The following is a 13,590-nucleotide window of genomic DNA, read 5'->3' as shown; positions in this document are numbered from 1 at the left end:
ACTGTAGCTCCAAGTAGCTCCAAAATGATAAAGAACTGTGATTATGTCATGAAGAAAACTAAAAACCAAAACTTTGCAACAACCAAATTCAGTGTAGCATAACAAGAACATGTCAAGGAAATCACTGAAATATCTACATTTCTTGTGCGCATGCTCCTGCAGTCTGTTTAGGCTTATAGTATAAACACTTCAAAAAAAGCAATCCAAAACAAGGTGAAGAAGAGCTAAATATCAACGTTACTATTCAAGCAAGATGGTTAGTGAAACCAGGGATATAGCTCAAGCATCCTTAAAGAGGAAGGTGTCACAGGAATGTGGGAATGACAAACTGAATCATGAAATCTGAAACTATTTTACTCCAGTCTTGTGGTCTTTCACCAATTACAACTTATTCTATGCTTAGAGAAAATCCCTATGAAATAACAACCATCTCATCAAAGAAGATGCTCAAATTTGCAGTGAAAAATAGAGAAACGTGTTTGCTTTTTTTGCTCAGGTAACAACAGTTTGAAAGAAAACTTAGAAGGCACTTCAAGTTCTCTAATTTTTTCAGGATGTTGTTAAAAACATATTGGAAAAGTAATAGCATAATAAAAATGTGTTTTAGAAGATCAGAATTAATTCTGCAGCCACTGTCAGTCTCATGGTAGTTTATTTAGAAGAAGGAAAGGATAAATGCATTGCCTTGACAGATATTTGTTGGAACTCACCATAGCAGCATGCTTGACTCGTGTCCCCCACATCATCAGTTATCCATTAGAAAATAGGGATGGAAAGTACATCTACTCAGCTGAAAAGGCATTAAACTTAAGTCTTGCTTCTTGGATCTCATTTAGCTGTTTTATATTTTTAATAACATTTTTAAGGGCAGGAGTTGAAAACTGAAAATGAGGTGCAAGATGGAAACATAGCCGCTAGTATGCCTCTTGAAGGCTTATCCACAGACATAAGAAGTGGAAAGACCTTGTCACAAAGATACTCTGGAGGACTATTTGTACAAAATATTCAGCTTCTGCTTGCTGTGAAGTTTGTTTGAAAAGAATACAACTTCATTGTATACAACTCTTGCTTGTAGTTTCAGTTTTCCCTGGTCTCAAAAGACCTCTGTCCCTTAGCAGCTTAAGTTCACAGATGTTCGTCCCTTTGTTCTCACCACGAATACTACTGGGTAATCCAGGGCTTCATTAAGCTTATGGATAGTGTCACTTCAGAAATGCTCATGGATATGTATCTTCTGAACAAAGGAAAGCGCAAAGCTTTAGTGCCAGCAGAACAGGTAAGAAAGTGCAAGTCTTTGAGCAGAGGGTTGCTGTTAATAGAAAACAACAATACAAAGCTATTGCCAACTGTGGTGGGTTGACGTTGGCTGGCTGCCAGGTGCCCACCCAGCCACTCTGTCACTCCCTCTCCTCCATAGGACCAGGGGAAGAAAATAAGTTGGAAAAGCTTGTGGGTTGAGATAAAGACAGGGAGATAACTTACCAATTACTGTCATAGGCAAAACAGACTCAACTTGGGGAAAAATAATTTCATTTATTGCCAATTGAGTTGGATGGTGAGAAACAAAAAGAAAAATTAAAACACCTCTCCCCCACCTCCCCTTTTTCCCAACTTCACTCCTTCATTCCCAACTCCTCTACCTCCTCCACCCCAAGCAACGCAGGGGGGATGCAGAATGGTGGTTGTGGTCAGTCCATAACAGTTCCTCTCTGTTGCTCCTTCCTCCTCACAGTTTTCCCTGCTGTGGTGTGGAGACCCTCCCACAGGGTACAGTCCTTCAGGATGAACCTGCTCCAGCGTGGGCTCTCTACAAGCCACAGTTCCTTCAGGAAATATCCACTTGCTCCACCATAGGCTGCAGTGTGGATATCTGCTCCACCGTGGTCCTCTCCATGGGCTGCAAGGGAATCTCTGCTCCCGCACCTGGAGCACCTCCTCTCCTCCTTCTTCTCTCACCTTGGTACTTCCAGGGCTGTTTCTCACATTTTTTTCCTCCCTTCTTGCTCCCAGGCAGTATTTTCTGCCCTTTCTTAAATTTGTTTTCCCAGAGGTGCCACCAGCTTGGCTGAGGGGCTCAGCTGTGTCCTGCCATAGGTCTGTGGCAGAGCTAGCTGGAACCAGCTAGAATGATGCTGTGTCCAGCACGGGGCAGCCCCTGGCCCCTCCTTACAGAGGCCACCCCTACAGCCCCCCGCCCCCCACTACCAAACCTTGCCCCACAAGTTACGTGCTTCTGCAGTCAGAGAGGGGAAAAGGTAGGAGCAGGTCAGGGTCATGAAGGGGAGAGGAGATGTTTATGTCTTGGAGATCCAAGTGAAGGTCTCATTCCTCATTCTGAAACGTTGCATATTATTCTGCTGTGATATCCAGATATGCGATACCCAGATATGTTATCCCATATCCGCAGGTATAATAGGTATACTCGGATAGGGCTATGGAGTTTGAGGAGGCTGCAGGACCTGAGAAAGTTGCACATGATTGTGAAAAGGCATCACACATCTAACAATAAACTGTTTAGCTCTTTCACCAGCTGCACCAGCTGGTGCTTCACTTGCACCAGCTCCTGTTTCTGCTGCTTACTCTCTTCAGGCTTGACACAACCATGTATTAGTTCCAACAAGATGTCTTGTACAACCCTGCTACACCATGCGCTTACTCTGGCTTGGTCAACCCGCACTTCAGAAAGTCTTATTTCACTACTGCCAGCACTGCTTTTTGGCTCTCATCATTTTTTGGCATGCTAGAGTTGTTCTGTTACCAACCATGGGTAACGAGGCTCCTTATGCAAGAAAACGAAAGTGGTTACTTTCTTGTCTCCAACGAGGCAGATAAAGTGCTGTTCATCTCCACTATTTACACATTGTTGCGATGAGATTCCCTTCCAGTTTGGGTCAAGACTGTGGATGTTGAGCGCTTTCCTTTTGCTCTTGTGACTGCAGCAGCCCTGAGCGGGGAAGGGAGGAGCGGTAGTCCAGACCAGTGGCCTGGAGGTCTGTTCTGACAGCTGGTCCTGGACAATCAGGAGAGAGGAAGAGGAGGACGGGAAAAAGTATCCCACTTGCTGAACTGTGCTGTCATGTCTTTCCTGTGCCAAGATCTGAGCCAGGTAGCTGATTAGTGCTCCAGATAAATGGATATGTAAGGTCTGAACAGTATGACAGGCAAAAGAAATTAGAATAGTGTGCCAAGCCGCTGTTAAGGAAATGCATTTAGAAAGGTAGATGAGGAATGCCTTTCTCATTAAATAGTAAATAAGCAAAAGGTTTGGCAAGGTTAGTAAACCCTCTACAATACTAATATAAGCAGTACAGCATAAGCTGTATTACTGAAGTTGTTAAACAATTCAAGACAGGGTGTGAATGTATTTTGAAAAGGCAGTTATTAAAGATGTTGTATCAGGTGCAGGTGCCCAGGTGCTGGCAGAGGGCTGCAGGGTGGCCTCTGTGAGGAGCAGCTAGGGCTGCCCCGTGCTGGACACAGCTGGTTCCAGTCAGCTCCAACGGACCCACCACAGGGTACGGCTGAGCCCCTCAGCCAAGAGGGTGGCGCCTCTGGGAAAACAAATTTAAGAAAGGGCAAAAAATGCTGCACAGCAACTGTGAGAGAGAGAAGCAAGAAAAAAGTATGAGAAACAGCCCTACAGACACCAAGGTGAGAGAAGGAGGAAGGGGAGGAGATGCTCCAGGCGCCAGAGCAGAGATTCCCCTGCAGCCTGTGAAGGAGACTGTGGTGATGCAGATTGTCCCCCTGCAGCCCATGGAGAGCCCACATCAGAGAAGGCTCCTGGCAGGAGCTGCAACCCATGGAGAGGAGCCTACTCAGGAGCAGGTTTTCTGGCAGAAACTGTGGCCCGTGGGGGACACATGCTGGAGCAGTCTGTTCCTGAAGGATTGTAAGCCTTGGGAGGGACCCCACACTGGAGCAGAGGAAAAGCGTGAGGAAGGAGTGGCAGACACAGAGGGTTATGCAACCACTGCAACCACCATTCCCCATCCCTGCTGTGCTCCTTGGGGTGGAGAAGGAGGCAGAGGAGTCAGGAGTGAAACTGAGCCTGGAAAGAAGGGAGGGGTGGGGAGAGGGTATTTTTAGTTTTGTCTTTTCAAAGAATTTTTCACAGAATCACAGAATCGTATAGGTTGGAAGAGACCTTTAAGATCATCGAGTCCAACCATAAACCTAACACTGCCAAGACCACCACTACACCATGTCCCTAAGCACCTCATCCAAACGTCTTTTAAATACCTCCAGGGATGGCGACTCAACCACTTCCCTGGGCAGCCTGTTCCAATGCTTGATAACCCTTTCAGTGAAGTAAAATTTCCTAATATCCAGTCTAAACCTCCCCTGGTGCAACTTGAGGCTCTTGTCCTATCACTTGTTACCTGGGAGAAGAGACCGACCGCCACCTCTCTACAGCCTCCTTTCAGGTAGTTGTAGAGAGCAATAAGGTCTCCCCTCAGCCTTCTTTTCTCCAGGCTAAACAACCCCAGTTCCCTCAGCCGCTCCTCATAAGACTTCTGCTCCAGACCCTTCACCACCTTTGTTGCCCTTCTCTGGACACGCTCCAGCACCTCAATGTCTCTCTTGTAGTGGGGGACCCAAAACTGAACACAGTATTCGAGGTGCGGCCTCACCAGTGCTGAGTACAGGGGGACAATCACTTCCCTAGTCCTGCTGGCCACGCTATTTTTGATACAAGCCAGGATGCCATTGGCCTTCTTGGCCACCTGGGCACACTGCTGGCTCATATTCAGCCAGCTGTCAACCAACATCCCCAGGTCCTTTTCCGCCTGGCAGCTTTCCAGCCACTCTTCCCCAAGCCTGTAGCGTTGCATGGGGTTGCTGTGGCCCAAGTGCAGGACCTTGCACTTAGCCTTGTTGAACCCCATACAATTGACCTTAGCCCATCGATCCAGCCTGTCCAGGTCCCTCTGCAGAGCCTTCCTACCCTCAAGCAGATCAACACTCCTGCACAACTTGGTGTCATCTGCAAACTTACTAAGGGTGCACTCGATCCCTTTGTCCAGATCATTGGTAAAGATATTAAACAGAACTGGCCCCAACACAGAGCCCTGGGGGGACACCACTTGTGACCGGCCGCCAACTGGAGTAAACTCCATTCACCACCACTCTTTGGGCCCAGCCGTCCAGCCAGTTCTTTACCCAGTGAAGAGTACACCCGTCCAAGCCATGAGCAGCCAGTTTCTCCAGGAGAATGCTGTGGGAAACCGTGTCAAAGGCTTTACTGAAGTCTAGATAGACAACATCCACAGCCTTCCCCTCATCTACTAGGCGGGTCACCTTGTCGCAGAAGGAGATCAGGTTGGTCAAGCAGGATCTGCCTTTCCTGAACCCATGCTGGCTGGGCTTGATCCCTTGGTTATTCTCTACATGCTGTGTGATGGCACTCAGGATGATCTGCTCCATCAGCTTCCCCGGCACCGAGGTCAGGCTGACAGGCCTGTAGTTCCCCAGGTCCTCCTTCCAGCCCTTCTTGAAGATGGGTGTCACATTAGCTAATCTCCAGTCAGCAGGGACCTCCCCAGTTAGCCAGGACTGCTGGTAAATGATGGAAAGGTGTTTGGTGAGCACATCTGCCAGTTCCTTCAGTACTCTCGGGTGGACCTCATCAGGCCCCATAGGCTTGTGAATGTCTAAGTGGTGCAGCAGGTCACTGACCATTTCCCCCTGGATTATGGGGGCTCCATTCTGGTCCCCATCCCTATCTTCCAACTCCAGGGGCTGGGTACCCAGAGAACAATTGGCCCTGCTATTAAAGACTGAGGCAAAGAAGGCATTAAGTACCTCAGCCTTTTCCTCATCCTTGATCACTGTGTTCCCTCCCCCGTCTACTAGGGGCTGGAGATTCTCCTTAGCTCTCCTTTTGCTGCTAATGTATTTGAAGAAGTGTTTTTTGTTGTCTTTTATGGCAGCAGCCAGATTGAGCTCTAGCTCAGCTTTGGCCCTTCTAATTTTCTCCCTGCACAGCCTCGCTACACCTTTGTAGTCCTCCTGAGTTGCCTGCCCCTTCTTCCAGAGGTTGTAGACTCTTCTCTTTTTCCTGAGTTTGAGCCAGAGCTCTCTAGTCAGCCAGGCCGGTCTTCTTCCCTGCCAGCTCATCTTTCGGCACCTGGGGACAGCCTGCTCTTGTGCCTTTAGGACTTCTTCCTTAAAGGAAGTCCAGCCTTCCTGGACTCCTTTGCCCTGTAGGGCTTCCTCCCAGGGGACTCTGTCGACCAGTCTCCTAAACAGGCCAAAGTCTGCCCTCTGGAAGTCTAAGGTGGCAGTTTTGCTGACCCCCCTCGCCGCTTCTCCACGTATCAAAAACTCTATCATTTCGTGATCACTCTGCCCAAGGTAGCCTCCAACCATCACATGGCTCACAAGTCCTTCTCTGTTGGTGAACAACAGGTCCAGTGGGGCACCTTCTCTAGTTGGCTCGCTCACCAGCTGTGTCAGGAAGTTATCTGCCACATGCTCTAGGAACCTCCTAGACTGTTTCCTCTCTGCTGTATTGTATTTCCAGCAGACATCCGGCAGGTTGAAGTCCCCCACAAGAACAAGGGCTAGCGATCGTGAGGCTTCTCCCAGCTGCTTATAGAATAGTTCATCAGTCTCCTCATCCTGGTTGGGTGGTCTGTAACAGACTCCCACCACAATATCTGCCTTGTTGGCCTTCCCCCTGATTCTTACCCATAGACACTCCACCCTATCGTAACCATCATCGAGCTCTAAACTATCCAGACACTCCCTGACATACAGGGCTACCCCACCACCTCTCCTGCCTCGCCTATCCCTCCTGAAGAGTTTATAGCCATCCATCGCCGCACTCCAGTTGTGTGAGTCATCCCACCACGTTTCTGTGATGGCAACCATATCATAGTTTTCCTGATGTACAATGGCCCTCCTGCTTGTTGCCCATGCTGCGTGCATTGGTGTAGAGGCACTTCAGCTGGGCTGTCGTCCATGTTTCCTTCATAGAAGAGCACCCCTTGTGTGCTTTGAGGCGTTTCACTGGCATTTCCCTCTTGGCTCCTATTGCCTCATTATCCCCTGGCTCAACTCTGTTCGACTTCAGCTGTGCCCCAGCGTACCCCGCACATCTCAGAGACACAGGCCGAGTGCCCTCGCTGGCACCCGCTCCCTCTAACCGTGGCACGTTGTCCCTCAGCTTCCCTCGGGCAAGCCTGATATTATCCCCCTCCCGCTTCGAGTCTAGTTTAAAGCTCTGTTGATGAGCCCCGCAAGTTCCTGAGCAAAGATTCTCTTTCCCCTTTGAGAAAGATGAATCCCATCAGATGCCAGCAAACCCAGTGCTGTGTAGGCCATCCCATTGTCAAAAAAACCAAATCCGTGGCGATGACACCAGCCACGGAGCCATGCGTTAATAGATTGGGTGTCTCTGTTCCTTCTTGTGTCGCTGCCCACAACTGGAAGGAGAGAGGAGAAAATAACCTGTGCTCCGGAGTCCCTTACTAGCCATCCCAAGGCTCTGAAGTCTCTTTTGATCGCCCTAGGACTTCATGTTGCAGCTTCATCACCCCCCACATGGAAGAGCAGTAGGGGCTAATAGTCTGAGGGCCGTACCAGGCTAGGGAGTATCCTCGTGACATCCTTCACGCGGGCTCCAGGGAGGCAGCAGACTTCCCTAAGAGGAGGGTCCGTCCGGCATATCGGACCCTCGGTTCCCTTCAGAATGGAGCCACCCACAACTATAACCCGGCTTCTCTTCCTTGTGGAGGTGGTGTTAATAGGAGAGGTACGTTCTTCTGCCCTGGGAGACACCTCTGGTGTAGATGGACTGTCGTCCCCATCCTCCATTGACTGGCCTTCCACCTCCAGGGCCTCATACCTGTTGTGCAGAGGCACCTGGGGGGGCGAGGTGGGCAGGGAGGGCCTTCGCCTGCTGCCACGAGCGTGGACTCGCCTCCATTCACTCTCCTCCTTTGAACTGCTGCCTTCAGGCCGGGGGGGGGGATACAGGATCCCCTTGATCGTGGGTTCTTACTGATGGCTGCTGCTGCTCCTGTTCCTGTCTCGGGGGGGGGCAGAGCATGGCACCACCAGTCGATCTCTTTCTCAGTCTCCCTGATGCTCCTTAACCTTTCTACCTCCTCCCATAGCTCTGCCACCATGCAGAGCAAATCATCCACCTGGTCGCACCTCACACAGCTGTCCGCATGGCTGCCATGCGTGAACAGCAAGAGGCCCAGGCACTCCCTGCAGCCCGAGACCTGGGTGGCCACGTGTTTTTGTGGGAGCTCCGTCTGGGTAGCCACATCCACTCTGGCGAGCACAGAGGGCATCGCTTTCTGACGAGTGAAGACCATAGCTGAGTTTCTTCTGGAAGGATGGGGACTACTGAATGAACTCACTTCTCACGGTACCTCCCGAGCTGCTAGGGTGCCTTCGCCTTCCCTACACGCCCTGCCGGCGCGAACTGCCACGCAAACTGACGCGCCACGCCCTTCCGACGCGCCACGCCCTTCCGACGCGCCACGCCCTTCCGACGCGCCACGCCCTGTTTGCCTGTCCTGGTCGCTCGCGCTCCCTGGGAGATGCTCTTGTACGGGAAGGGAATTGCTGCCGCCACTCTCGTCCCCGCCCACGCTGAGTCAGAGCCGGGCCCTCATCAGGAGCTCCCGCCTTCCTGCTCAGGGGCCAGGGCGTGGCTGCGGTAGCCCTCTCTCTCCGTGCCCCCCCTTTTTTTTTTCCTTTTTCCTCCCTTCCCTGCGCGGTTTTGCCGCGGTTTCGCCGATCCAGCAGCGGTCCCCCGACGCGGTCCTCTGTCTCAGAGCTGCTCGCCTCGGAGGCTTCGCTGAAATAGGAGGCTTCACTCTCCTACTCTATTTTTAATTGGCAATAAATTAAATTAATTTTACCCAAGGTGAGTCTGTTTTGCCTGTGATGGTAATTGGTAAGTGATCTCCCTGTCCTATCTCAGCCCATGAGCTATTTAATTTCATTTTCTTCCCCTCTCCTGTTGAGGAGGGGGAGTGAGAGAGCAGCTGGGTGGGCACCTGGCAGCTGGCCGAGGTTAACCCACCACACATATTAAGGTCTTATTAAGAAAATAGTCCTTATGCTTTAAGAACTTTTCCAAAAAGTATCTTCAAGTGCTTCTACTGCTAACACTGAGCTGGAGATTTTCTCTCTTTGTATCATAAGGTACATCCATGTCCAGTCTTTTCTCATGCTCTCTCGCACCATAAAAGTGTGAGAAGTATTGCACAGTCCTCTGTTCTTCATAACTTCTGTCAGAGTTAGAGCGCTATTTGCTTTGTACATTGTCCATTGTGCTACTGGAGTTATCTTGTTCAGAACTTTTGCCCTGGTGTCATTCTATGGTTATGTTTTACTTCATTTTACTTCAGTTTTCTGCATCTATCTTCAATTTTCCAAGATTGCCGGTAGCCCTATTTGCCACCAAGGCCTCTATCCCAACAGATACAGTCAGTGTAGCTACAAAAAAAATTATAGCCCTGGTTATTGAATGAGAAGTTTGAATATCCTCTCTTGAAAGAAGTGCTTACTTATTTGCTTCTGAATAGAAATTAGTTGGGTTTTTTTCTAATCCGATCCATCATCTTTTCAGGTGTATGGGCCAGGGCTGCTTGGAAAGCTTGCTGAGTCGCATCACAGTGACATTCAGGAGATAGTCTGCATCATCAGAGTCATCAAAGATCTCTTCTCTAAGATCCAGTACATAGGATGATACTACTTAAGTTACTTATGGTAGAGATATATGTATAGAGAAACACTTACAGCAGAAAGAAATATTATGTGCCAAAAATTGCAGTTCTTCAGAATGTGTTGTCCATGTTTATATTAACAAGCTGCTCTCCTTCCTCTCCTGATTTTTAGTCTTTGGGTACTATTTTTCACAGGGATAGAGGATTATATATGATAGACCACCCTATGATGACTGTGTGCAGAGGGGTGCAATATAAGCAGTCTCACCATTTACAGCTATAGTAAAAATGCACTGGCTAGTGGGCTTTACGTATAAATTACAACCTACAGTGTGAACGTACTAAAGAATAACATGAATACCTCGAAGTATTGCTGTTATTGCATAATATCTTCTTTCAGTGTATCATCACATTAAGTTCTACCAGTCAAGAACACACATAAAGAAGTCATACAAAGTGTTCAGTTCTTACACTCCCCCTTAATATGTACACCTTCACTACCTGCTTTGTAAGTCACTGAACTTGCCATAACAGAATATGAAGAGGTGTTAATAATTATATCAGATTTTGTGTAGGAAGCATTCATTCATTAAGATCAGATGACATATTAGGTGATTATACTCCTAAGAAGAAAACAGGGCTTGTTTGCACTATATGGACAAATAGAATTCTCAAGTCCATAAGTTTGAATATGCAGTGGTGATGACCACTACAGAAGGGTACATCATCTCATCTTCTCTTGCCTCTTTGCATTTTTCTGTTGTGCTTTACTTCAGAGCAAGAAAGTTCCTAAAATACAGAAATGTCCTGTTTCAAAGTTTCAGAAGAATGTATTTTAGGTTTTCCATTCAAGTTGATTATTCATGATGATTTTTTAAGTGTGCATTATATAGCATAAGAACGTATTCTGAAAAAGGAAAATCAAAGCCAAATGATTAAGCAAAAATTATTTTTATTGACCCCCACCTACGTCTTCTCCAGATTTTCTCTTGTAGGGAATGTTGAAGTTTTCAGATTTGTTTCTACAACAGAAATAAAAGTCAAAACCTGGAATTCCTCCAAAATATCCCTGTTCTGATTGGAATGCCTAGTCTTAATGTATGGGTGTATGCACAGTATGCTGCAAGTGCTGGTACTGCTCTGGACTTATTAAGATATTGTGCTTCACTAGTATGTTCTCAAGAGAAGGAGCTGTTATTCATGGCCTAGTCTGTTTGTTTGTTTGTTTGTTTGTTCTTATTTTGTACCTCTTGTTCTTAGCGTTAAGACTCGACCTGTGCGAATGCCTCCTGGATACCAAGCAGATCTTGTTATTCAGTTGGTGTGGGTGGATGGTGAGCCTCCACAACAGATTACCAGTCTTGCTGTAAACTCTGCTTATGGGCTGTAAGTAACTCAAAATTAAGGTTGCATTGATTTATTGTTTATTGCACTACATCATGTATTTTCCAATTATGCTTTGAAGTTTCCTGCAGACAATTAAAGTCAGAGTAAAAAATAATCAAAAGGTGCTATAACCCAGATTCTTGGGGAAAAATTATTTGAACTCACATAAAGATTGTAATATGAGATGTTAAACTGCCATTCTTGCCCATATTTTTACTATTCCTATTTAAAAGACTGAATCTTTTCACATTATTCTGTCCATCCTTTCAAATAAAATCTAATTACCTTTCAAATCTGTAATTTTTAAAGTTATTTTGAAAGGATCACCAAGGTGAAATACATTTCATAGAAAATGGCAATGTGATTAATGTGATTACGTGCTAAATGTAATTTATCATGACATCATATCTTAGTTGGAAATTGTCTTCTGAGAAAGAGCATTTTTATGTCTGTGCTAATCTCTGCAAGAGAGACAGTGACCTGAAACTGAAAATTGAATAAGGAACATTCAAATGCTAAATTCTGTATGGAAATGCAAATGAGTGTATCTGTGTGTATTTTTTCCTCAGATTCAATTTATTTGCCAATTTTTAATGTTTTCTCTCACTGAGAGTTGCCCAGATACATTAAAATGGTTTTCCCTGTAGAAGGTGTTACTCCAATGAAAACTATAGGCTGTAATGGGTGTTAGGTGTCTGACTCCTACTGATTTTCAGTAAGTCACTTGACTCTCTTCAGAGACTTTGGAAATTTTATGCAGAGCCTCTACATTTGTGCAAAAATATTGCTGTTTGGGGGCTGTTTGGTCAAGTCTTTGGCCTGAATTTCCAGACAGTTTCCTATTCATGAACTCCAGAAGTTTCTTTTGTTTTACCATACCTTGTGTAAATTGTTGGAGTTTGCCTAATTTGCTCCCTTGCAGGTCTCATGCCTCAAGGCACCATCTGACTTCAGGAATAATCACACCATTCTCTCACTTGTAAACTACTCTGACAGGTTGCAGTTCTCCTAGTACTTACAGTGGTTTCCTAAACATACCTGATTCAATCAAATGCTTTAAATTGTTTCCTTTGCTAGGAGCAGTAATAGTTTACAGGACAGCCTCCTTTAAAACACCATATACTAAGTACATTAGTGTTTCTGAAATAAATGCATGTATGAATACAATAGCCCAATAACCTAAATTTAACTTTCCTACAAAAGCTACCCAAGAAAAGCCTATGTCTTTAAATTTCTTCTGCAGAGTCTCTTCTCTCTCCCTCTCTCTGTCTCTCTCAACTTTTTCCTTGGGCCTATGACAATGTACAATCCTATCTTTCATCAGAATTTTTGTTTAATACTTCAGTTTTCTCCTGTTATCTAGCCTCACAATGTGGAAAAACTGTGCCACTTCAGCATGAAGCTTGAGGATATGTCATTTTTGCCATGCTAGTTGTAGGATTATTTGGGTCATCTTTTGCCTAAATTTTTTTCCTATAATAATCAGTTTAACTAGGAGGAAGGCATAGGATAGTAAGTGTGTTCTGGAGTGTCTACTTCCAATATTCTTTTAATTACTTTGACTTCTGTAACTGTATATTACAAATAATAGGAACTTAGTGTCCCTGATGGTACTGCAGCCGTGAAACAGGACTAAGGCAAGATAGAAAAAAACCTTTATCCACAGCAAAGATAAAAGACTTCAGACATTGTGAAATTGTATTTAATGCATTTTGTTTACTTTTAACAGTACAAGCTACAAATTAGAAGTATTAACACTGTCTTATTTCTGTTGAAATGAATCATCAAAAAACTTTTTTATGTTATGAAAGTAGAAAAGAAACATTTACAAAATGCTTCAATTACAACTGAAGATCTACAAGGTTAAATAGAAATAATATATTTGTTTTAAAGTATGTTCTGTTGGACTGAAAGCAGTCTCTGAAAATTTATTACCAGCTCATGTGATAAAAATTTTCAGCCAATCTACAAATTAATTGTCAAGAAATGTCTGGTGAGGATTTTATGGCATTTCTATGAAAGATACCCACAGAACAGAACATCTCCTAGCAACTAATTCTATTCATCACTCAAAATTGAGAAATTCATTATGCTTATTTTGTATTTGATTTCATAAAGGCTTGGATGTTAGCAGTTTATCTTAAGCCTTGTTAATAGTAATGTCTGTCTATAATTTCTTATCATTCCTCAGAAGTGTTATAATATTAATGAGCAATTTCTGATTTTTCTTGGTAAAATACTATTTTTAGGTATAAGAAATATTATATCCATGCTTCTGTGTGAACTTAGAGAAGTTTAGAAAAATGCAGACCAGAAAGTGATGATCTGTTTTGTTAATTTGGTGACCACAGAGTGAATTATCACTAGCTCTTCTTGTGACTCATGTTTTCCAAAATTAATAAATCTCAGGTTAATAATTTTCAAAATGCAGATGGCTATAACTTTTGTTCCCTGAACAAAAATTCTTAACAGATGAGATTGACACTCGTCATTTTTATTCCTTTATTTTTCT

General features: G+C 45.3%; 1 protein-coding gene across 2 annotated transcripts in view; it reads left to right on the top strand.

The window, feature by feature from the left end:
• STXBP5L (syntaxin binding protein 5L) overlaps positions 1 to 13,590 on the top strand; it is a 209,973-nt gene that overhangs the window by 140,083 nt on the left and 56,300 nt on the right. For both annotated transcript variants that reach the window (XM_075512032.1, XM_075512023.1), the window contains exon 17: positions 10,953 to 11,078. In XM_075512032.1, the coding sequence (XP_075368147.1) occupies positions 10,953 to 11,078 (126 nt within the window). The remainder of the gene's footprint in view (positions 1 to 10,952; positions 11,079 to 13,590) is intronic.

This window comes from Mycteria americana, chromosome 1 (assembly GCF_035582795.1).
Source record: "Mycteria americana isolate JAX WOST 10 ecotype Jacksonville Zoo and Gardens chromosome 1, USCA_MyAme_1.0, whole genome shotgun sequence".
NCBI lineage: Eukaryota > Metazoa > Chordata > Aves > Ciconiiformes > Ciconiidae > Mycteria > Mycteria americana.
This window is presented reverse-complemented; position numbering and strand designations above follow the sequence as displayed.